The sequence below is a fragment of the Crocodylus porosus genome, unplaced genomic scaffold (genome assembly GCF_001723895.1).
Source record: "Crocodylus porosus isolate Cpor-Errol unplaced genomic scaffold, CroPor_comp1, whole genome shotgun sequence".
NCBI classification, from domain to species: Eukaryota; Metazoa; Chordata; order Crocodylia; family Crocodylidae; genus Crocodylus; species Crocodylus porosus.
The window spans coordinates 20,332,483-20,358,945 of record NW_017728913.1 but is presented as its reverse complement, the minus strand read 5'-3'; the positions used below and the strand labels follow the sequence as shown (position 1 = coordinate 20,358,945).

At 41.0% G+C, this 26,463-nt stretch overlaps 1 protein-coding gene across 1 annotated transcript in view; it reads right to left on the bottom strand.

The window, feature by feature from the left end:
• The window catches only part of CPE (carboxypeptidase E), a gene marked incomplete at its 5' end in the record, with an annotated part of 95,531 nt that overhangs the window by 19,858 nt on the left and 49,210 nt on the right, over positions 1–26,463 (bottom strand). Inside the window, 3 exons of the mRNA XM_019534342.1 lie at positions 210–327; positions 1,444–1,611; positions 6,031–6,227. Coding sequence (XP_019389887.1) covers positions 210–327; positions 1,444–1,611; positions 6,031–6,227 — 483 coding nt within the window. The remainder of the gene's footprint in view (positions 1–209; positions 328–1,443; positions 1,612–6,030; positions 6,228–26,463) is intronic.

Below are 26,463 nucleotides of genomic sequence, written 5' to 3'. Positions count from 1 at the left end.
GAAGTGGTGCAGGCTCCAAGCCTGGGGATTTTTAAAAGGAAGTTAGATGAGCACCTTGCCGGGGTCATCTGACCCCGGTGCTCTTTCCTGCTCAGGCAGGGGGTCGGACTAGATGATCTACCTAGGTCCCTTCCGACTCTAGCTACTATGAAACTATGAAACTACATGCAATTTGTATCTTTTGATATATCAATGTACATAACACATACCACTACGAGTCTCATCATATGGATAGTTTGCAACAAGGTCTCCTCCATGGAGATTGGCTGAGAGAACAAAGGGAATATCCATAATCCAGTGAATGATGCCCTTTGTTTCAGGAGCAAGCTATAATTAAAAAAAAAAAAAGTAATTTGCATCAATTCTCTCTTGATAGTCAATGTAATAACATATTCAGCTGTCTGACAACTTACGCACATATTACATGCTTTTTTCTGAATTCATCTGTGATCCAATCCATTTAAGTTAATAGGAATCTTTCATTGGCTTTACTGGGAGCCAGATCACTGCATAGTCATCAGTCTGAAGTAACTCCATTGACTTCAATGGATTTTACACTGATGTGAAACATAATACATTTACATCACAACCAGAGCACATATTACTGCATGTTTGTATTTGACTTTGCCCTACTCCATTTGGGATGGGAAATATAATGGGAAAAATGAAAAAAAAAAAGAAAATAAACATTGATTTCAATAGCACTCACTGCACTCTGTACACTGGACGTTGTCTATACCAAAGTAAAATCACAACTGCAGAGTTTGTAATCACTTTTCATCAACAGATTTTAAAAGCCATTTTCTGGCCCCAAAAAGGTGAATGCCACCACATTAGCAGCAGCTCCCGAACAAATTCTGCAAGCAAATATCACATGGAGGCAGGATCCCTCCAGAGATTTTAAATAATATACAGTTAGGTATTACATTATCTGTTAAACACAAATTAGGTGCATGCATAGCCAAGAATGCAATTAACTTCAATATGAAGTGAATTCTGGTAGCGTTGAAGAATTGGCAGCATGCAGAATGCACTTAAAGTCAACTTATCAAAAAGAGAGATACAGGAGACATAGATATCAAAAAGGACTCCGTGGCCTCTTCCCTTGGAAAAAGATCAAGCTTGGAGTTAAAAAATCATCTGTGGGTTATCAGATGTGGACACGCCACTCAAGAAAAGAAATCCAACAACAAAAGATCAGTAACATCCAAACAAAAGAAATTATGGTGCACTAAAACCAAGAAATTTAAAACCAGAAGATAGAAACACAATAATATAAATGTAAATGTAAACTAGAAGATGGAAACAAAATAATGTAAATGCTGACCATATCTTGATTTATTTAAGAACATAAGGCTTCTGGATGTAAGAGCTTGCAAGAAGTTTCCCTTAAAAACCCCCCAAAAGATGAGCTAGGCATTCTAATGATTTGGTAGAAAGTACCTTAGGATTCTGGTCCACAGCCTTCTTCATGTTTTTCATTAGGTGATTGTTTGGACCACCTTCTCGCTCATTAATATAGACTATTCTATCTAGGTCAGGGAAATTTCTGTTCAGGTCTATTCCTTGAGCATTACTTCGACCAACAAACCAGTCTTTAAGTTCACCAGGCTGCAAGGAAAAGCAAAAAGAAATGATAAAGGGAAACGAGTTCTTAAATCATCAGCAGAGAGAGTTGCATGTGGATCATTTAACAGTACAAGCTTCATGGAGACAGCATAAAATTCATGGCACTGTTGTGTCATTGGTCCTAAGGAGCAGAATTCCAGAAGACTGAAGGAATTCTGACTCTGCCAGATTATAGTTGGAGCTCTGTGGGAGCAAAAGCAGCAACTATAGCTCTGATATCCAGGAATGGCCAGCCTATATCCACTGGTGAAGTGAAGCAAAGGTAACTAAAGTAGACTAAAAGTCACAAAGATCCACTTTATGGCCCTTTCATGGGCCCTTAGTGTTAAACAGGAATCGGACTCTTCATCTTTCTTTCTTCAGCAACCTTTTATTATTTACCTCAATGTTATCACTGACATGCTAAAGCAGTAAGGGGCAGCTTTTTTGGCAGGTGTGCCACTAATTAAGTCCACAGCCTCCCCTTCTCTTCCTGATATGCTGCTTTGCTTTCTACTCCCTGCCTTGTGGTCCCTGACCGACCTTCTCTGCTTTCTGCTCCCTGCCCTACACGCCATTTCGCTTCCTGCTCTCTACCCAGGCTGTCATGTGCACACATGCAGTTTGGTTGGTTAGCCCAAAATGAGGGTGGGGGCATTATGCAGAAATATTATTGACATTTCAGTCAACTGAAATTCAATAACATTTCAATAACAGTTTTTGAATAACCAACCCTTTGTTTTTGACCAGCTCTGTAAAGTCCTTGTGTGGCATTTTGAATATGCCCTCTTTTGAACACATTTTTTCTTCTGTCTAAATCAGATGTCCTGGAAAATCAGTCTTCAAATATGAAGACACAAAGTGCACGTTAAGGTGAACAGCGTGCTGTGTTACAGTCCCAGTGCATTATTGGTATTAGGAATTCTACTACACTTGTTAGTCCGTATGCAAAAAGAAAATCATGTCAAAACTCAAGGACTGAACTGCTCATATAGACAAAACAGACTATTTTAAGGTGTCTATTTAAAGCCTGGAAAAGATGGAGGCCTGGCTGTTTAAAAGTACCCATTTTTACTGATGCTTCATTGCAACAGATGAGATCAGCTGGCATCCTCCTCTCATTTAAAGTCCATAGATTAGAACGTCTGTGGGTGGGAAGCAAAGTAATTTTATCAGAGAGGGCCTGATTATGGAATTCTCTAATTGGTACAACAGCATGCACAGCTGTCCTTCACAGCACATTGTAAACCATGCATTTAATGTAGATTTTGCCAATGGGCATGAGAATCTGAGTGGGTATATTCAGATAAAATCTCAAAGCCACTCATCCACTGAAACTCAGCCTAGCAAAGACATTGAAATTACTGCTCCAATCAAGTAATAATCACCTCATATTTTCTGTAGGTGACATTAGAAAATTCTATTTAATTTTATTCTCCAAAAACAATTTTCCAGACACATAGGTGCCAGAAATACCACTTACACTGTCATTTTATTACCTGGCCAGTCTGGAAGTTCAATCACTGTACCTTGCATTTAAAATTTATTGGCTAAAATAGATGGAGACCAGCGGATATGTTTCAGACTCACGTGGAGCAAGGGATTAGGGTAGAATCTTTTCCCTTTTCTGAGGGGCGTCCATTGCATTGAGCCACAAAGCCTCTGGCTAGTTCTCTTCTTCCTGGCTCCCCATTAGGGGTGTGAAAAACAGGCCATATTCAACTTGGATTCAGATTTGGCCTGAATTGGGGACAGTGATTTGATTTGTTGATTTGGATCACTGGCCCCGATTTAATTCAGCTAAATCCAAATCTGAAGATTTGATGCTGATTCGGAGAACAGCTATTCAGCCATAGACACAGATTTAAATGGTTTTTTTACACATACCTCGAGGTACCAGGAATTCTGTGAAGCTGGGATGGATGGAGCATCCCACAGGAGTGTGGGCCCCACCTCCATACCCTCTCCATGTGCTCAGCAGTGAACCTGGAAGTGGACTGGAAGTACTTCTGGTCCACTTCCAGGTCCACTGCCGATCGCGCTGGGGGCCCCCTGCATCCCCCCCCCAGCACAGTGATTGACTGTGGAGGGAACCCAGGTGCCCCCCCCAGACCCAGGAGGCACCAATCAGCAAGCCAAGGGGGAACAGGGGGCCCACCAGCATGCTCCCCAGCAAATCCAGAAGTGCTTCAGGTCTACTGTCAAGCTCACTGGGGAGCCCCCTGTGCTCCTGTGGGACGCTCCATCTGCACTACCATCACAGCATTCATGAGCTGCCTGGTACCTTGAGGTATGAAAAAAAAACATTCAAAGCTGTGTCTATGTCCAAATCGCCGAATCTCACTGAATCAATTTGGAAGGTTCTGATTCAATTCAGAGAGATTAAAGGGTCTCCTGATTTGATTTGGATTTGGAGATTCAGCCACTGAATTGGGCCGAATCTCTGCCGAATCAAATCAGGGATCAAAGCTTAGCACAGCCCTACTCCTCAGATCTTCCTCTCTCAGCTGAATCTAGCTTCAAAAAGGAGGCCTGGACAATGTCTAGCCTGCAACTTGGTGGCTAAAGCAATACTGAGAAGTCATAGAGATGCAGATTCAAACCTGCTGTAAGCAAGGAGGACGGGTATAATGAGCAGGAATTGTATCCTGGGCAAAAAGCGTAAGTTCTCCATGAAGCTGACCAGTGATAATTGCTCTTTGGTGATTATTGTGATGACTTCTTATTGTGATGTTACCTAGTGAACAAGTCAAAGCAAAGTTTCTCTTTTCTTTTAATTTCTTTTTAATTTTTGTATCAACCCCTCCACAGTAGCATTATACCACTAAAATAAAATATATACGCTATTATGTAAAAATAGTGACGCGTTTTGAAGTTACAGGTGGGAAACTTTCTTTCCTATTTAAACCAGTGCTGTCAAACAATAACCTTAATAGGACTATGACAGAAGGCAGGGTAGAGAAGCACCTTATAGACAAACTGAATCTGAGATGCATAATCTTTCATGAGCAAAAGCTGACTTCATCAGATGCTATGAAAAGGCATGCAGAGAGCAAGCTATCAGAGAGAAAGCAGGCTATCTAGTCTTTGAACTGTAAGAAACACTGCCGTTATTATGGAAACTGTTGTTCCCTGTTTGCTGCCACTAGAGGGAGATGTAATATCAAAAATATTTTACAGACAAAATTAAAAGCCATGAGTAGTTCATATCCATGAGAATCAGTTTAATAAGATTGATAAGGAACTGAGACATGCTTATTTTATATAATTTCACTTAACTAATCTCAAAATTAGTAAGACTTGTAGTACATAATGGAAATATTTTATTGATGACCTAAATTGAGGTTTTTGATACAGGTTTTTTTATACCAGAAATCGTACTGTTCATTAAAGGTGCAGCCATAGTAAAATTGTTTGGGCATTTTGCATGAAATATTTTTTTCATGGGAAAATGCCGTTCTGTCAGAATCTTTTCTAAGGAAGTGTTAGTCTTGTAAAAAATTGTTAGACTTTTTAAACTTTCCAAATTGTGGAAATATTTTTTGACACAGCCAAAACACAAAAATCCATTCTTCTTGCTCAAAATGGACTTCTGTTTCCAAAAATTTAAACAAAAAAAATGAAAATAGTTAAAAGGCCAAAATGAAAAATAAAATACATTTAAAAACTGAAACAATAAGCTCTGATTGACTCAAACTGTTTTTTTATTTTCTCAGTACACAAAGATTTTGAATGTTATCTCATTCAGGAAATTAGGTGCATTTTTCCAAAGGGCAAGAAAAACATTTCTTACCTACCTTTACCTAGCAATGACCATCACAAGAACCCCAGCCCCACAATATATAGGCTCTGTTCCTTATTATGCATATATTGATGAGCAATTGATCTACTAATCTAAGTTACTGTAGAGTCATTTCTGTCTAAATGTATGTTCAGATGAAGCTTCTTTAGAGTATATGATACCCACCATTTTAATTTAGAGTTGCCATGGTTAGACACAAAGCCTATATGAGGGATTTCTGCTGGAAATAAAATACGCTGCTGGGTATAATTCTTAGAACTTATGTTTCCAAAGAGAATGCCCATAAATTCAACTTCCCCTTTCTAATTTTCCAATATTTCACTTAAATTGGCTATTTGTGAAAACATCTTGAGCACAGAACTTGTTTGGCAGAGTTTTTGTTGTAAGGGAGGAGCAGGAACCCATACTATAGGGTACAAATAGAGTAAAACAGTTTAAAAATTAAAATTCATATTTGTAAAACTGTACTATTTGCCTATGTATATCATTCAACTTATTAAAGGTACTGTATCACTAAACATGTAGTTAAATTGCACTTTCCAATGTCATTGCAGAACTGATAAATTAATAAGGGTCTCAGACTGATCTACCATTCTTCTCATATACATTTCCTTACGAACCTGGGATGCAGCCTTCTCAAACCCATCAGGATTCAAGGATGGCATGATGTGGATACGCGTACTGTGGATCAAGTTGATAATAGTCTCATTTCCTTTCTGGTATTCATTACACAGGTACTGAGCCAAGAAGATGAGCAGCTCCCTTCCAACAGCTTCATTCCCATGCATATTCCCAACATATTTAAATTCAGGCTCCCCTGCAACACAAAAAGGAACATCCCTTATACACGTGCATAGAATATTCTTCAAAGTCCATGGATGAACAAGGTGTGGGTCAGGTTAGGTAAGTGTTAACTACAAATATAGCGTGCTATTTTCCTGTAGCTAGCCAAAGACCGCACATTTAATCCTGAAGTCTTAAATTGTAGACTTCTCTTAGAACAGTAGATTTAAATGATCAGAGGCTGAAAACTAATTAAACAGAAATCTTTACTCAGTAATCGTTCTAAGCGCTAAGAAAAGACACCAGATTTGAATGAAGTATGTCAATGTAATACAGAATCTTAACATAAACATTATGTTACTCTTCATTTAAACTGGTAAAACAGAAATCTGAATATGACCCATAGAAACCGTGCTTATGATGGTTTTAAAAAAGTGTGTCTAAAAAGCATTTTAAATTCCTGAAATTCACTATATGCTAAGAGTAGTCATACCCTATGGACAGTTATTTTAATTTTACAATATTTTTTTCAATACAACTCTCAATAAATAGCTACTGCTCCTAGTGAGTTGTAATACTCCAGTATTTGGTTCAGAGTGTAAAGAATGAGTGCACTATGACTGGTAAAATATAGGGTAAATATTTCATTAAATGCAAGAACAATAGTATTTTCCTAACAGTGTTTGCTAGTCAATATCTCAGCATCTCTTGACACATAAGGAATGTACAGGAGTCGCCTTAGAGCCCAAGATACATGAATAATTTATATTCATTTATTATATTTTTTAACAGGAGCATCTTGGATCCTAGGCCTGCAAACACTGGCGATGCGTAGGGGGTGCACACGGGTGCACATGCACCCTCTGAGATCGGACATGCATCCCCTGGAAGCACCAGCTGCAAAGCCGTAAGCGTACTTCCAGTTTTGCCTCTGGCTCAGCTATCAGCCACTGGGGTACCCCCCGGTTGGTGATCAGCCACTGGGGTACACCATCCTTCCCCGTCAGTGATCTGGTGCCCCCCAGACTTGGTAGACACCAGTCACCCATGCCTGCAAACTTTTAGGCATATGTTTAAAAACTAACTCCCCGCCCTTGCAATTCTTATTAGTAAAATACATTTCAGGATAGGGGCATTTTCATCTTTATTCAACTCAGTAATGGGGACTAATTTTTTATTCTGCTATAACTGTTCTAATTGATCAAAAGTTCACCTAATGGTATGCTCTGAATACCTGATTTAGGGTCTACTCATGGGACTAAATACTTCTCAAGATAAATGGTTTCACAAGCAAGGCCTAGGAATTACTAAAAGAAGGCACAGTGGTATCCTTTTATGACTCTGGACTGTGCTTAATCTTAATCCATCAACAGCATGTTAGCAAGCATGGAGCTATTTATACCATGACCTCTTGCATATCAGATAAGACATTTCTGTGTATACAAATTGTTCCTTGAGATTTCTTGTCACACATGCTTAAATTTGAAGAACGGTCTAAGGGGTTTTGCTTCTAAATGAAGATGCTTCATTTTATTCAAAATATCCAATGTGAATCCCCATCACCCCTCCCCACACGCACATTGACCCCTTCCCCCAGTTAGCTGTTTTGCTTTATAACCTCCTCATAAGATCGTTTAGTCAATAATAAGGCTGGCAGTTTTACTCCAGCAAAACTACAGAAGTCAAATTCTCATCTGGTGTAAATCATCTCAAACTGGGCGTAAAAGGCTAGGGACAAACATTCAAAAAGCCTGAGCCTGAACTGATTCAATCTTTGCAGGTTAGTCTAACGTGCATAGGCTGAATCACTTTGTAATCATACAGACATCCCCTCCAGACTGAAAAGCTCAGGCTAGAAGCTGGGGGGCACTAAAGCAGCCTTCTCTTCCTTTTCACAGGACTGATCTGAAGGGTGCTCTGATTAGGGAACCCTGCTCTTCATAACAGAGTATTTATCAGCTCTGTTATCAGCATTTAGCACACCATCAAAAAACAAAGTGTTGCTCATTAGTTCAAGCTCTCCTTAAACAGCTTTTTCCAAAGGAAGGAATGCAGGGACACTACCAGCTGAGCTGTTGATTACCTCCAAAAATCCCGAAGCGGACACTGTCCTATCTGCTTTACACAGCATTAGTTAGCATACCACATGCTGGCTATGGTCCCTGCTGTGGGAGAGAGGAGGAAGGGATCTCTGCTTAAGCAGCAAGTGGTGAGGAGGGAGAAGGCGGGCATGGGGAAGCCAGCAGACCCTGCTGTGCCTGCAAGTTTCTGCCAGAGCTCCAGTCAGTGAGCAGAAGGGAGGGGCCAGCCCTGCCAAGCCCAGAGGGGATGCTGGGGGAGTCTGATTTAACTTAAATCAGCAAGCGGTTTGGGACAGACATTGCATAAACTGGTTTGACCCAAGTCAGGTAAGTCTGATACTGCATTCAACCAGGTTTATTTCAAAAAGGTTTCAGCCATTTTCAAACTGTTTTATGTACACTGAATGTCTGTTTTGTTACAGTTTTCAGCTAGTTTCTTATCACTTAAACCAGTTTGTGTGTAATGTCTGTCCCTAGCCAAGGAGAACAGAATCACTGAATAAAACTGCAGGTGACTTGCAAAGCCAGAAATAGAAACCAGCTGCTCCATTTCCTAGTTCTGTAACTTTAAATACCAGCATGACTTCCTTCTCCAGTTTATCACAGAATCATAGAAAATTAGGGTTGCAAGGGACCTCAGGAGGTCATCTAGTCCAACCCCCTGCTCAAAGCAAGACTATCCCCAACTATATCATGCTAGCCAAGGCTTTGTCTAGCCAGGTGTTAAAAACCTCCAAGGTTGGAGAGTCCACAGTTTCTCTGGGTAACCTATTACAGTGCTTTACCAAGTCATACAAGTCTTGTAAGTCATACAAGTCATTCAAGTCTTGTTTACTCCAGGGTATGTGTATCCAGAGAAACAGAAAAAACAAAATGGCTATCAAGTCTCCTAACCACTTAAGCACCAAGAAGGCTGACAGTGGCATCAAAGTAAACATGCATAGCAATTATGGTGAATGATGATTTACTAGAACACTGGCTGCACTCATAATTGCTCCATTTCAGAAAGGAAACTACAATGGATTTCATGGAAATCTCTCATGGAACATCACACATAGGAGGAGAGATTGAAGAAATGAGGAGTATTTACCTTAGAAAGCACCTTATACAGAAGAAAGACTGGGAATAAATTTTCCCCATACCTTAATGAGAACAAGGGGACATTCACAGAGATATACTAAGATCAGTCAGAGAGACAATTTTTAATTGATCTAATTAATGCTCTATTAATTCCACATAATGCTAGCTTGTTTTTTAATTAAAGTATTATGGGATACTAAGTCAAATGCTTAGATAAATGCAAGTGTACCCTGTCACCACAACTGCCTTTATCAATAAGATTTCTCATACTATTAAACTAAGCTATTGTCCTTTTTATTTGGCAGGGAAGAGTAGGGAATAAGATCTAATTTCTATGAAACCGTATGGCTGGTATCAATTACACATTTATTAGCAAAGACTTAGAGGCTAAAGTTCCAAATTCACCATTCAGTTATTTTAGATTTGCATCAAGCTAGGTACTCTGTATTGTCTTGGTTACCCCTTTTGCTTTTTTTAACACTGGATTTCATTTGCAGCCTTCCAATCCATTAGAATTTACGCATTTTTTAAAAGATTTTTTTTACATTCCCATTAATTGTTCAGATAGATCCCTCTCTAGTGACTTTAAGGTTTTTAGGTAGAAATTACTGGGGCCCATTGATCCGAAAAAAAGGTGCTTAATTTAAAAAGGTGCTGCTTCAAAGCCTCTCTTTTAAAAAAATACATCTTTAACTTCCTATTCCATCCAACACATCAGAACAGATGGATCCCACTGCTTTACTTATGAGCTTTAATATCTGTTGACTATTTCTTCATCACCATTCAGTCTATTTAGACCTCAGTTACCTAAAGATGTTTTATTCTTAATATTTTTCAAAAGATGCCTTATTATTTTATTTACCCAATTGACCATTGAAATGCATTGATTTTGTTAGCTTCCCTGATAAACTGCCTACGACGGAGTTTTGTAGCACCTGTTCCTTGTCTGTTAGTCCAATCTTTCTTCTTTTTTCTTCTCTTTTTCCAAGTTTTAATAGTGCTTTAACATCTTCTTTTACTTGGACAGAGAAACAGGGAATCTTTGTAATTTCCTTGAATAATTCCCAGTTTTCATTTACACTTCCTACTGCTTCTAGTTGTCAGGTGGCCTGGGTGCTCTGAGAAACAGCCGAGCCTTTTGATATCTCAGATTAGACAACCACAAATAGGTGCTTTGTTGATTCCCTGTGTCCTAAGATCCTTAAATGCATATTTTTGCATGCAATACAAAAATCAGAAATTCTATATATGTAGGGTGTAGGTTGTAGCCGCGTTGGTCTAAGGACATAGGCAGACAAGGTTCTTTGGGTGACTCTGATATTTTTTATTAAACCAACTGAAATAGTCAGAAAAAAATATTTAAGCAAGCTTTCGGGTTTTTGGGTCTTCGTCAAGCTGAGGAAGTTTCTGCAGTTGCTGTGGCCTCTTCCTAGATGGAATGAAAATGTGCTTTTCATTTCATCCAGGAAGAGCCCACACCAACTGCAGAAACTTCCTCAGCTTGACGAAGGGTTCTAAAACCCAGAAGCTTGCTTAAATGTTTTTTTTTCCAATTATTTAAGTTGGTCTAATAAAAAAATATCAGATTCACCCATAGAACCTTGTCTGCCTATATATGTATATAGTTTATATATAATATACACACTTTTGTGTGTGTGTGTGTGTGTGTGTGTGTGTACACATATGAACTATGTACATATCTTTCACAAAATAAATAATAAAGGGGGAAAGAAAAAAAGAGGCAGGAAGAGAGATGAACAGAAGAAGGAAAGGGAAATATGTAAGGATTATTTTAAGTACCAAAAATATTCTAAAAATTCCTGCTCCCAAACAACAATAAACTTTTCAAAAGGGTTAAGTCTGCTAAACATGGCTCTGTCCATAGATGTCAGCTGTGCCATCGCTTTCTCTTGGGAGGCATGACCCCTCCAACTGAAACAGCTCTTGGAGAGCTTTGTGTCAATCCTGAACTGTATACCAGAATCTGATAACTGATTAAGGGAGATGTGTCTGAAAATGTTTTAGCTGGCAAAATGGTCAATGTTATCTGATATTTACTTACTTGAACTGTGTCATCAGATATTTAGAGAAGGTTCAATGATGTCAGTAGATGATAGACTCAAGCTTTTTTCCACATAGGGCCATGCAAATACATAAATAAGGTTACTTCAAACTATAAGAAGTCATATGAAACCACTTCTAGCTGTTTTCATTTAATGGAAGCCTTTGTTTAAATAGGAAAAGATATAACCAAGAAATACAAAGTTCCAGTTTCCTAAAAATACAGAAGTATGGTGATTATCATATTCAAACTACATAATAACATTTCAAGGAGATAAGTGAGTAAAAAATTAATTTAACAAAATCTAAAAAGTGATAAATAACCCATGAAACTAAGTTAGTATTTTTTCATGCTTAAGTTCTTGCCTTAGTTCTTCAGAAATTCCGAAAAATGCCTTGTCCTTTTGTAATACCTTTTATCCATTTCAGTTAGGAGTGGTATTAAAGTGGTATTACTAGATCTGCAGGCAAAAAAGAGATAAGGACTAGCTACAGACATTCAAAAAGCCCAAGAAGGAAGTGGTCTAAGTTTTATGCTTTACTCTAAACGTCCCAGGTTCGGTTGGGAGCAAACAGAACACATTTTTGCTCTTGTGGGGAGATGGGCATGCAGGCTGCATGCATAGGCCAAGGTCAGCCAGTTGGGGGTACTCACATGGCTCCCAGCAGCCAGGCCATCCCCGATTGGCCAGCACGGTCCCCCACCTCAGCCTCACACCCTTCTAGCAACTGGCTGCTGCAGCAGCCAAGTAAGGCGGCAGCCTCCCCCAGATATACTGGCTTGGGGCAGGGAAGGACTGCACAGAGGGGGTCTCTGCCCCCACCTCCACCCTGCCACTGCCCAGCCACCCTGCTTCCTGCCTTACCATGCCATGGCCCTGGTCAGGGCCAGGCTGGACACAAACACACACACACCCTGCCTAGGAACATTGTATAAAGATAGGAAAATATAGAGCTACAGATGCTCCCTCCCCAGTCCACCCTTCCCTGCCCCCGCCCCACTCCCTGCCTACATGTGGCTGACAGCTCAGAGTAGCTGAATATGCGAGAGGTGGGAAGGAGAGAGCAGAGGGCTGCAAAGGCACCTGGGATATCAGCAAACTATGACTTATCTTGAGCCAGGAGAGAATCGGGTGCAGAAGTTTGACGGACCAAACCAGCACGCCATCATCTCTCATTGAGAAATAGCTTTCTATCCTTTACCATACCATTGACCACATCACCAGAACTAGCCAGAACTACCCTCTGGCAAAAAGAATGGGAAAAACTAGGTGACAAGCTGTTGAATGGAGCCAACGAGGAATTACCCCAGTGAAGAGTTAGCATCCAACTCCAATTATAAATGGCATACATGGTGGAGCCTGAACAGATTGAGAGTGGGTCGCAGCAGATGCAACTTTCTCATGAAAACATGGGACCACTAAACAACTGGCCAGTGTGTTTGTCAGGAGAAGCAAACCATGACACATCTCCTGAGATGTCCTGTAGCATCACAATGCTGCCCACAAGATTTGGCTACACCAACACCGGAAGCAGTGTCCTATGCAGAATATTGGGAGCAGACCATATAGAAAGGGTGGACTGGACACATGACGATGACAACTGACCAACTGAACAGATATCTTTGCTTAGTGTGCAGCTATTTCTCAATGAGAGATGACTGCGCTGGTTGATATCCATCTGATTCATGTACCTAGCAGTCATCTATCTGACTCTTGTACCTGCCAATGTTACCTGCTACTTTCCTTCTGCATGGGGGTGCTTCCCCAGGCAGGGAAGAGGGGTGGCTTTTAGGCAGCCTGTTTTAATTCTGCATGTATCATTTAGGGTAGTGTCAATATGTTTACTGTGACTTGAGTTGTACCTCAGGTGGTACAGGTATATTCAGCCTCAGCAAAACAAAGTGCTAAGGGAGTAGTGTGTAGGATAGATGTGTTCCTAACTTGGAATTTGTGAGCTTATGCAGAATGTTGTTTCGTGTGTTGACCTTGGCTTTCGTATTTAATATGTGCTCTTTGTATCTAAGTGTACAATCCAGTGTTACCCTTAAGTAAGCCAACTATTTCTGATGTTCGAACCCCTAGTCACCCCAAGTGACATCTAGGTGTCATTTCACATCACAGTTTCTCAGATGAAAAACACAGATTTGAGTTTTGCTACGGTTGGGTTTGAGATAATTGTTGAGGTAGTAATCTGACTTCTCATTCAGTGCCCTCTCCAGGATCTTCTGTGTCCCCAAAATTTTTCTGCTGTGCAATAATGCAGAGATCATCAGCATAGATGAAACACTGATATTCAGTAGGAAGTCCCTGATCACTAATGTAGGTGTTGAATAAAAGTGGGTTGAGCACGCTGCCTTGTGGTAAACCGTTCTTTTGGTAGCACCACCTACTTTTCTGGCTGTTTAGTTCTACATAGATGTTCCAAACACCAATCAGTCAGTTTATCATTATTAAAAAAGTTTTGATGAAGAGGAAATTCATACGTATGCCAAGTCTAAACATGTATTTAAGATAATTCATTTTCAAGTTCTCTTGACAAGCTTTATTCTTCAGCAGATGAAGGAATTTATGATTTCACTTGAACTACAGAAGTATCTGACAGGCAAAGTACTTCAAAAGTATTGGGACTAACATTTCATTCCTTATGCAGGGGATAAATGCATAGGAAAAAAAAGAAAAAATTCTAAATTGTATTTTAAATCCTATATCAGAGGTAAACAATTATTTTTGGGAATACACCATGCACTGCCCCAGGCTCAGGACTTGGTCCCACATGGAGTGCAGCAGGGGCAGTTGTTGCCAGGGCTGGATCCAATTAATTGGTGGGTGCCTGTCTGCAGAGTGGATCTAACAAGCTGGTGGCCCAGATCTGGCCCGCAGGCCATACTTTGCCTACTCCTGTCCTACACTATAGCAGCAGGAGACACATTCAAAACTATTCTTCTATCACTTTGCATTAATCAGAGTTGGGAGAATAAATCACCACTGTAGATTTCAGAGCCTCTTTTTTTCTTCATGTTTTCACCCACAGAATATCCTAGTTCCCAGTGTGATGAAAGGCCAGGCCAAGCAGGCCCGTGCTGCAGCTGTCAAAAGGTTAGGGCTGCCATTGTCAAAAGGTTTGGGTGGGGAATGGGTGGGGGAGAGGACCCCTCCCACCATAAGCCCCCCCCCCAACAGCTTGCTGGCTAGGATCGGGGGCGGGGGGGAGGGAGGGAGCCACTCCAGGTCTATGTGGCAAGAGGGCTCCCTCTGCTTTCAGCCCCAGTTCCTAGCACAATGAAAAGCCAGGCCAGGCAGCCCTGTGCTGCAGCTCCTAGGTGCAGCTGTCAAGGCTGGGGGAAGGGAGTCCTATGCCGAGTCCCTCTGAGAACCCAACCAGCAAGCTGCGGGTGAGTTTCATGGCAGGAGGGCTCCCTTCCCCTCCAACTCCGCACCAGCCACTGCGGATAGTTGCCAGCTGGCAGAGAGGTGGGGCTGCTCCAGCAGCTTCCTGGGAGGCATGTGGGAGTGCCCCCTACCTGCTGATCTTGGCCAGTGTAGGCAGGCACTGAGCCCCCTCCACCAACCGGCAAATGTCTGTTTGGTTCATTCCCCCTGTAACTTATAGCACTTTAAGTAAAGTACCGTACTTAGAGCACGTCCACCAGGGGCTTTTTGAATGTCTGTACTTAGCCTCAGTGACTAATGGCTTGTCTATATGGATATAAATACATGTAATCTTTGGAGCAGAGTCAGCTGCTTCAGATGTCTCCTGACACAGCTGTTTCACTTCACTGCCATCTACAGATGTTGCTGGGACCCCTGCCCTCCTGGAACTTTGGGGGCCCTGTTCTGTGGGACAACAACCTTGGATGTTGCACCCCAACTAAAGGCGTACCTCTGCAACCAGAAAAACCAAAGCACATGTATCATGCTGTCATGCTATAACTCCCAAGTCAAGGTACGTGTTGGGGAGTGGAAGCATAATACATGTGCCCAGGAAATCCCTTGCAGAGGGACTACAAGAACATGCAGGATTGGGCCTCTGAAGCCCTGACAGCACTTGCTTAGGGCTGATTGCTCTCTCACCATAGGAAACACACATCAGCCACAAAATGGCAGCACAAACTATTCTTAGATATGATCACAAATTTGGGTGCCTGTGGCACGCCAAAGGGCTATAACATCTATTCTCTTGGCTTTTTTCGCAACATAAAACTCTTTATGGTGCCACAAAAGCACATCTGTTTTCAGGCACATGTGTAAAATGCCTGGCCTAGCTACAGTAGAATTGATTGTTCCACCGCAGCTATGCTGCTGTAAGCCTCCCATGTGAACATTCTTGTATTATGGCTTTTACTCATAGCCAATGTAGTGCTCTTTGGAACACTTAACTGATTTTTCCTGCATAAACACATGTATGTATTCACTATTGTTTCTAGCAAATGTTATTCATCAGAATGTCTGCAGAAGGGTTTTTTAAGTGAAAAGTAGCCTTTTTGATCAATTACAGCAAGACAAAGTTACACTATTATAAAAAAAATGACTTTTAACAATCATCAACCTGTAAAGACCAATTAAGGAAAAATTGAATCAGAACATGAGCTTTCAGTTTTTGACCTCTGTTAGTACACAGTACTAGTACTAGTATACAGTGCCTAGGAAAGACTGAGAAACAAATTGTCATCTTCTTGAAACAGCCAATATTATTAGGGGTTCTCTTGTCTATGATTGGTCACTCAAGATAGGAGATGACCTAGTAAGAAACCTCTCTTTCATTCTTTCTGAAGTGCTAGACAATGTCATATGCCAATCGGAAAAAAAGTTTCTTCTTCCTATCTTCCCTATTAATATGTATTGCCACATTACAGCGTCAGGATTTTTATTTTTATCTTTTTTTAAAAAGAAGAAAAGGAAAAAATCACTAGCAATTGCTGTTGCACAATTTTTTGGTTCAAGTAAAGAGTCTTCCAAACAAGAACTCCCTACCTTTACAAGTGGGCTGACACTAAATCAAGAGAAAAAAACATATGCAGTAACAAAGGACTCTGATAAATTAGGTGAGCCTTCTCTTGTGGAGGCTGAACAGGTTCAGGTCCCGTAGCCTCTCCTCGTAGGGCTTGCCCTGCTGCCCCTTGATCTTGCAAGTGGCCCTCCTCTGGATTTTAAGGTACTGCTAAGCAACTTCTGCTGTACACCACTTCACTCTAGATTTCCAAGCCTTCCTATGATATATAATACTCATTTTTAACCTGTTCTTTAATTTCATAGCCTGCATTTTAAGTTATTCATCCATAAAACCAAAACTGCCTGGGCCTGGATGCTTTCCACATACTAAGTTTCCTGATCCAATCTGTCTCCTCTTTCATATCAGCTCAAGCATAGAAACCATTTATTAAATGGTCTCCAGCATCCTGGTAAACACTGAGACAGGAAAAGAAATGATAATTTAGAGTAAGCCAAGGAGATGAAGCCAGTTTGATGTAAAAACTAAGCAAATCAAGTCTGGTGTGCAAGAGGAAGAGATTAATCATATTACAGTTTCTTGACTCAAGAATAATATTGGGCCACCAAGCTGGGTAAATCCTTTGTCCTAATAGCAGAGGAGAAAAAGGTTGTTTTTTGGGTTTGTATCTGCATTTGGGACTGTCAGATAGAGAATACCAAATGGACCTTGATATTGATATTGGAAGCTGCAAACATAACAATGCAGCTATAAGCCACAAAATAGACTTTTAAAGGCAGATGAATTTCATTTCATTTAGCCTATATTCTGTAATAGCTTCAGAGGCTGCTTTGGGCCACATATCAAATGTACTCACTAACAGCCTGCTTGTTCCTTATATGGGCCAAACCATAAAGAAACGGTAACAGTCTCAGAAGTCCCTCTCAAAATTGCCAGTAGGGTTCATCTTGTGAGGAGCACTCAGGTTCTGAACTCAGAGAAGAAAGTAAGGCAGGGGAAATACCATGATGATGGTTTCTGTTCAGGTGGTTTTATTGACCTGGAAGGGGAGATTCTCTTCTTCTCAGCCTTGAATGACAGTGTAATTGAGGGTGAAGGCCAGGCTATTCAGCGTGAGGAGGTTGACCCCTGCGAGATTCTCTAATGCCTCCAAAGTGAGGAACTTGGCTATACAATGTATGGTGACGGGGGATTGCTCTTGGGCTTTCCCTCTGGCTTGCTCCTTCCACCTTCTGGTTAGGGCTAAGCAAAACTAGGGGACATCTGAACTCCGAGGCCTCCAGACTTGGGGCTTGCACAAAGGATGTCTACCATGGATTTGGGAGTATCTGAAACCCCAGGTTAAAGAGTCAGGGAGATGGCATACTTGCCAGTGGTAGTGACACACAGACTTGAATGATTGCGGTCTGCTCCATCTATAGAATTCAGAACTGATCTGGCTGATTTGGCCAAAGACATTAAAAAAAATAAAGAAAGAAGTCAGACATGGGGCAATGGTTGAAGTACCCAGACAAGGACAACCGAAGGTTCAGTTTCTGCCCTGAACAGGGCCTAAAGGGTAGGAAGTAACTTCAATATGAACAATCTGAAGTTTTTTAACTATACAGTAGCATAATGAACTCACTATATGACAATCCTGTTTCGTGCAACTTGATATAATATAACGTTCCCTGATTTTTACCCCCTTGATGCAGACAGGCAGAAAGGTTAGTTAAAAATAACAAGGCATATTCTTACAAAAGGATGAATAATAGCTATTTCCTACAATTATGTTCAGTCTGCCGCTATTAAATCAAGCACATCAAAGTACAAGCAACAGTGGGATCAGAAACCAAACAGCTATGCTCAGTGCAGTCAGATTATTTTTCTTCCTTTGAGCAACATTAAAAGCTCAGCAAATCCATCTTTATTTTGTGGTCTTTTCACCCCATTAAAATGTTGCTATCCCTTTTATGGTATTGGCAGTGAATCACAGAGGTTCACTCCTGCTGATGCATAAAGAAACAAGGTATATTGATGAAAATGAACATTTTCTTTTCTGTTATCTAGGGTAACATTATTGAACCAATTACATTTTACCATTGCCTTCACTGGCAGCAGGATCAGAAATTTGGGTTTGACTGACTACTACCTTGCATCTGATGTGGTCCTGTACAGAAGCATAACAGGCAACTTGGGCCTCAGCAGTGCATGGGGCAGCAATAGCCAAAAACTATTATTTTTCCATGCCCCTTTCCTTCCCTACTCCCAGTTTGTCGTGGGGGCTGCTGCCCTGGTCACCCTGCCCTGAGCTAAAATAGAGTCTACTCAGCCCTCTTCTCCAATCACCTGGCACTCCTGTGGTTATGTAACCTCCTCATCAGGGCTGGCCTACATCTGCTGGGTGTCCCGCTGCCTGCTCTGGCCTTTAAAGTGACAGGCAGCAAGGTGCTCTGTCACACTGCGAAAACAGTTTCTGCCTTAAAAGTAGTTGTACAACACTATGGGCATGTCTGACCCCTTTCATGCCACACGGAGGGGAGCCACCATAAGCATAGCCCACCCCGGCTGCAAATCCAGGAAATGGGTCATAAAGCCAACTTAAAGCAGCACTGAGTATGCATCCCCTCATTACTCTTAGGCCATCTGCCTTAAGTGTGCTTATTGGCATGTCTTCAGCTCTGCTCTAAGGCAGCCACATCACCTTATTTCCAAAATTTGGTATGTGCAGAACAGTAATGAGTGCCTGGGGTGTCTTTTCAGGTACAAGATGGTGGCAGTTTACTTGAGCCTGACAAACCTGCTTCTCCTGTCCCACTGGTGACAATGAGATGTTAAGAAGTCACAAAGGCTGTGCCCCCCAAAAATCAGTGGAACCAAGAATGCCATGGTACCCTTGCTTTCCAATTTGTAAATAATAGTTTATACGGGTGCAAATGAGAGTACCTGGTGTAAAGCAGTGGAAAATTGAGTCCAAAGTCTTTTTATGAGTCTGTAATAGGTAATGCATGACTGCATAAATGATTATTGTTCGATAGAAGAGCTGAAGATTTTTTTCATTGATAATGTCAGTTTATTGCCTAAGGCCCAATAATATCTGGGGCCAGAGAGGGGACTAGGGCATTAGGCAGTCAAATAATAAGTTATTTATTTGCACAAGTGGAGGGCAACAAAAATGGTTAGGAAGCTGTGGCATTTGACTAATGATAGAACTGGGTTTATTTAGTCTGCAGAAGAGAAGACTAAGGGGGGATTTAATAGTAGCCTTCAACTCCCTGAAAGATAGTTACAAAGAGGATGGAACTAAACTTCTGTCAGTGGTGGCAGATAACAGAACAAGGAGCAATGGTCTCAAGTTGCAGCAAGGGAAGCTTAGTTTAGATATTAGGGAAAACTTTCTCACTGGAGGGGGGTGGTGTAGACGAAACAGGGGCCCTAAATATCGAAGCAGTTGGTTTTTAAAAACACCGCTTCAATTTAGGGCCCTTTAAATGCCCGTGTCATGCACACACCCAAACATACTTGCCTCTCTGCTGCCACGGAGGGGAGGACAATCTGCTGGTAGGTGGACAGGTGGAGTAGTTCCTGGGCTCCAGGCGGGGGCTGGTGCTTCCCTCCACAGCAGCGGCAGCACCCCACGGTGGCACCTGCCTGCAGGCACCTGGCTTAGGCAGTCGCAGGGGGCATCACAGCCATGGAGGGAAGCATTGGGTCCCAATGCAGCTCCGGCAGGCAGGCAGGCTCCAGGGGGGGGAAAAAAATTGATCAGTCTCACCACTTTTCTTGGGCGGAGCCTGCCTTCCCAGGCTGCTGTCAGGCTGCGTGCATGGCCTTCCTGCAGAGCCCCTGAGCTGCACAGAGCCCAGTGCTTCACTCTGCGGTTGTAGGGCAGCAAAATAAAACTCCTCAGAGAAGTTTTAGTTTGCTGCACCCCAAGTCATTTAAGGCACATTATGCCACCAAATTACTGCGCTGGAATTACTGCACAATATGCCGCCAACGCGTGCAAACACCAACATCATTAAAGCAGTGCAAAAACATTTAACCGGCTTTAAAGTGTCATGCACACATGCCCCTCATTGCATCTACACACAGCCTATGAGGGTAGTAAAGAACTAGAGCCGGCTATCCAGAGAGGAATCTCCATCCTGGGAGTTTTTAAGACCCAGCTAAATAAAGCTGATCTAGTTGGGGGTTGTATTAGATGACGTCCTGACCCTAATTTTCTATAATTCTAAATGTTGTGACGTATCCTGGCAGCATTTCTAACCATAACTTTCTGACAAGAAGTCAACATTTTCCATGGAAAGCAGATATTTTTCATGAACTATTTAATTTAACAGAAAATCCAATTTCCCCACTGAAAAAGAGTTACAGACATTTTTACCAGTCATATTCAATAAAAATTTTCATAAAGTTTCTACAAATGTACTGAATAGCAAATCAGAAATGACCACTCTATGGATATAGCATTTTCTGTATTCCCTGCTCTCAAACAGCATCCAGATCTGCATATTTTATCAATGGGGTAACAGTGTCAGTAGATTACCTTTAAAAACAGAAACTGGATGAAGTGAAAAGCTGTGTGATTAATACAAATCTTGGGCAGGAAATGCATGACGAGCATAGAAGCAGATTTCATCAAAATCAACCCTGGTCTTTTTTGCTACTTTGCCTTTTTCTAAATTAGTAGCTAGGAAATGGAAAATGAGACAGGCCAATACTTTGAGTAGATACAAGAGAAGCATTAGGACCCCTTGCTCTTTAAATCAACTTTATTTACTATCCTTTCATGCTCTTCAACAGCTTTGCCAACTGCACCCTTGTCAGAACAGCAGATGAGAATATAGATGACGCATTTCTGGAGACTGTGTGGGTGGAAAATGTCAAACAGAACCAGGAGACAGAGAAGTGTAAGCTTATCTCAACTTTAATGCACAAACAAGCAGACACAGTGTGCAGATGGCCAAACAATCCCTGTAAGGAAAATCAAAAAGACGACAAAGCTGCCTGAACAATTTCTTCACAGAAAGGCCTAATTTAAAAAGCTGCAGAAATCCAATCTGGAAATGACAGCTTAAAGTCCAAGCAGAATTACCAAAGTACTGGTATAATGTTACAAACCCAAGTATATATGACACGCACACATGCATACACACATACCCAATCTTATTAGTTTTATTTAATACAAAAATTACCAAAAGGTTTGACAGGAACTCTGGACTCTTATTTTGCACTCTAGCAGCCTCTGAGGATACTCTAGGGAACCTGCAAGCAATGCTGAATTTATGTTAAGACTGATTTTAAGTATTGTGAAAAACAACCCTGGTAACTCTCATGATGGCTAGATGAAGTGAATCTTTCTCCTTAGCTGCTTTCTCCTTAGCTGCTTATCTTTCTCTGTACCTCTCCACTCTTCTCTCCCACCTCGCCTTCTATTCCATCTCTGCATTGTAGATAATATCGTGGGTGAAATCAAGACCCAGCGCTATCTATCAGCAGTAAAACTCTCAGTGACTTCAGTAGGGCCAAGATTTCATTTACTGTCAGGACAGATCCCACATGAGAAGGAGGATGTACTGAATGACCTTAAAGATCATCGCTGACTTGGCTGCCTTCTCAGTGTACTCCCCTTCATTTTTTTTTCTTTATCTATTACTAGCTCCACCCTCACAGTCATATTCTGTTCCCCATATTTTACTTCTCTCTGAGTATTAGGGAGCCAATGACCCACTTAGAGGCAGTGAATTAAATATCGTAGGACAACAGGAAAGTTTACAGAAAGAATTGCTTAGGTCAAGAAAGAGGAAAGTTGTGGTGCCTGGTTAAAATATGCATTTAATTAATTAATTTAACTCTTAAGCCAAAGCTACTAATTTGCTAAACAAAGAAAAAATTGTGGCACAAAGGAAACCCAAAGGTCACATTTTTTCTACCTACTATGGTTTGATATAAGTATATTTATGTAATATTGGTTTTGTGTAGCATGCACACAATGTCCTTGACTCTGCTACTTAGGCTTTAAGGTTATTTCAAGTTCATGAAAATATTTTTCCATATTATGCTGTTCACAAAGTACTTCTTATATATAAAGCACACTTTTACTCTTGACTGAAGAAATAGCATTTACAGATATTTAAAATCACATTAAAAAAACAAAATTGGCACACTTTGCAAACTAAATTCAAACCACATGATTCCAGTGAAGAAATAGGAAACAACCCAATAGTCACTGATCTTTATTAACCTGTTTATGCCATCTGATACAAGCAATTCATTTTAACTGTACAATGTTAAAGAAAATCCCTGTATGTCAGATGAAGCTATTGTTTCAGTAAATGATAAATTCAAAATGCTTAGATCATTTCATGATATATTGAAACTTTAGTTCTTGATGTGCCTTTTATTTTCCCCTTTTTCAAATGCATAACTTTCTCTTCCATCTCAAATTTAAGTTTTATAACAAAATTATAACGAGTGCCAAAAGCAAGTTTCAGGATTTTTTCCAGCTGCCTGCTAAGTCACTAAAGGAAAAGAAACTTAGCTGCAAAATAAGAAATAAAAAATAATCTAAAATAATGTCTTAAAATTTGAAAAGCACAGAAACTTTAAGGTTCAGGGTCTGAAGATTACCATACTGTGTATTATAACTATTAGTTAATGGAACAAAACAAACCTCAGGCAAAGAAATTAGTATAGATCTTGCATTCGTTTAGTAAAGAAAAAGTGCCTTTCAACTTTCTCCTTAGCCAAAAAAGAAAAAAAAAAAGAAAAGAAAGTACCCCCACTCCTTGAACTGACTCAACCCTTTTTTTTTCTAACTGCAAACTATTACAGGAAAATACTGTAAAACCACCCTTTTAAAAATAGATTTGTTAGTAACCAAAAGTGTAATTAAAATTATATTGAGTTTGCTTTATAGCTTCGTTGCCCTGAGTTCATTTTTAGACTCTGATACAGTAAAAACCCAAAGGACAGGAGCTTACATATTGAATTCAGTGGAATGCATTCATACGCTCAGTATTTTGCTAAATGGGAGTCTTGAGGCTTCATGCAAAGTCCATCACAGATAACAGGAACCTTTCCTCTAACTACAGTAAGCTCAAGACCTCATTCTGAAGATTTCTTTTTGGCTGAACTTTTCCATAAACAGTTTCTGTCCGATTTTGATTTTTTTAAGGCAAAGGTTGATTAAGATCTTTTTGCCAGTTTCTGACTTGTATGAGAGTAAACAAATACAGTTCCTACAGGATTTTGAGACTTTTTCTTTGAACATATATGACTCAGAAAATAGATGCATGTCCTGAGCTGAAATTTTCCAGGTTTCTTGCTCACACTGAGAAATAATTTCTGACCAATAACAGATGTATACAGGATTGAATGTATACAGATGCATCCAAGATTGAAAACTGGAATTTGTACATATGTGGTATGAAATTTAGTCATGTTACTATTTATAGGACTACGGAATTGAGTGAAAAAATGTCAGTACTAGTTACATAGGTATAGTTCTGTGTTGCTGTTTTACTACAGCCTTCTATAGTGGTGAACATTTTGGACTTAATTAGTTGTGGAAGTGTGACAGGAAAATCAATATGTAGAGATTAGCATAACACAATTGTTTTTCTTCCATTATTTAATAAAAAGATCATTAATTCATTCCAATCCATTAATTAATTCCATGATCATTAATTCATTCCAGCACCCCACTGACACTAACACATCCTTGGTGTTAAAGAAATTGCATATTACACAAAATTGGGATGCACCTTAATAAGTACACTTTCTCCATGGGTCCTACAAAGAGAGACAAAGTGATTTGCTCAAGGTCACACAGAGTATCAGTAAAGAGCATGGAATTAACCATGGGTCACCCTTCCTCCTCCTTCAACAATGGTAAGTTACATTTATTAATATATCTCATAGTAATGTTATGCTATTTTAAGCCTTCCAGAATTGGAAAATACCATATTTACTCAAATACAAGATGAGTATTCTGCCCCCCCAGTCAGCATGGGGGTAAAGCCCCTCATTTTATATATGCGTACAAGGAAACCTCACTGAATACATTGTTTATTAAACTGCGGCCAAAAGCGGCATATACTCAGTAACAGAAACCAATTTATGAAACTAACTAAATGTAACCAACACTCAGCATGACTATGAAACACACAGCTACAAGGATAGGTTAGTATAGCACATCTGAATAGAACAGATGACCATGCCCTTTATACACAGTCCCTTGCAGTGCTGACTCTTTTTCAAGTCATGGTGAGCCACTAAATTGAATACATTTTGACTTCTTCACTTTTGCAACTCAGATGCTCCTTTCTTTCCCATTTCCAATGATTTCTGTTTCTTCGCCAACCTTAAATGTCTGACAAACATCACTAAACAGGGACCCAAACAGTTCCTCCAAAATCCCTCTGTTGCCCGCTCTCTCAGCCTGTCACATGATTAGTATGGCCCTGCCCTCTATGGCAGCATCCAGATGTGTGTGGATGTTTGGTTCCCTGGGGACAACTAGTAGCAACACGCCTTGCATTGCCATTACATGTCTCCAGGGAATGCCCGTGCCACGCGTGCTCTGGCACATGGCAAGTTGTCCCGTACCCAGGTCGGGTAGAGGAGGCTGGGGCCTGCACTGGGCAGGCCCCAGCAGTCTTGCCTGGGGTCCTGGGGGCCTTCTGGGGCTGCAGCTGCATTGCTTCTGCCGCACAGAGCCCAGCCAACAGTGGAGTGCAACTCCAGCCATCCAGGCTCCAGCTTTGGGTGGCACACACTGATGCTGTATGTGCCACTCTGCCTTTTGTTCAGCAGGTTTTTTTGACCCCTGGATATCATACAGCTCCCTTGCAGAGCAAAAAACAATGGAATGTGTGGTATCTGGTGCCACAGATGTGCCACATACCACACAGCTGTGCTCATCTGGATGCGGCCTATGGGTTCATCCCTATGAGTGGGAACATGCGTTTCCTGGGGGATAAACATCAGCAGCACATATTTGTGCATCTGCTATTTTTCCCTGGGCATGATCTTGCACCTGCATTATGGTGTATGGCAAATTGCCCTGGGTGGGGTAGGAGAAGCTGGAACCAGGACCTGGGCTGGCCTCAGTAGCCTTATCTAGGGTTCTGGGGGCCTCCTAAGGCAGCAGCATTGCTAACCCAGCTGCTCAGAGCCTAGCTGGCAACCAAAGCATGGCTCTGGCTGGCCAGGCTCCCTTTCTGGTGATGTGCACTGCTGCTACATGTACCATGCAACTTTTTTTTTTGCAGTGTCTTTGTTTTACACCAGGATCATGCCCTATGAGGTGGAGCTGGACCAGATTCCCTGCATCCATCTGTGTATAAATTTTTGGAGGTTTCCAGGACTCATTGTCCTAGTCATGAGTAGGGAGCTAGTTAGTACATGGATCCTTTGGGGGGAGGGGGGGAGAGGGGGGAAGTATCTGGAGTACACATACATACTGAGCTGTGCTGAGCTATGAACCATGGCCTGAAAAGCTGTTGAGTCTGCTGGGGCACAGTCTGATAAACTATATTATAAATCATAAGCCTTTTGGCTTTGGACTAATATCATGCATAGCGTATACTATATATAAGCAGATACAAAAGTGCTGCTTAAAAGTTTGTTTATGGCATACCTGTGCTAAAACCTGCAGCAGTTTAAAAAACAGTAAACTGCACTGACTCTGCATGAACTAAATGTATGGGTACCTGTAATAATTGCTTATATGCAACTTTCTACAGGCATGTTTATTTCAAAGTCAGTGTTTTCATATTTTCTCCTCACTTCCATGTGTTCAGGGAGAACAGTTGTCTGACGGTAAGGGATGCGGTGGGAGGGATTGCAGGGGGAAGAAGCTAGCGGGGCAGGAGCCAAGGGGGCTACCTGATCCCTGGATTTATTTTCCCAGCTGTAGCAGTGGGAGGGGAACAAATTCAAGGCAAACCTCTAATAATTCAATTCTATGCCTGGAAAATTATAACAAATTTATAAACTTTCCATACACAGAATCTCATTATTGGGGGGTCACCTCATAGATTCATAGATGCTAGGGTCGGAAGGGACCTCAATAGATCATCGAGTCCGACCCCCTGCATAAGCAGGAAAGAG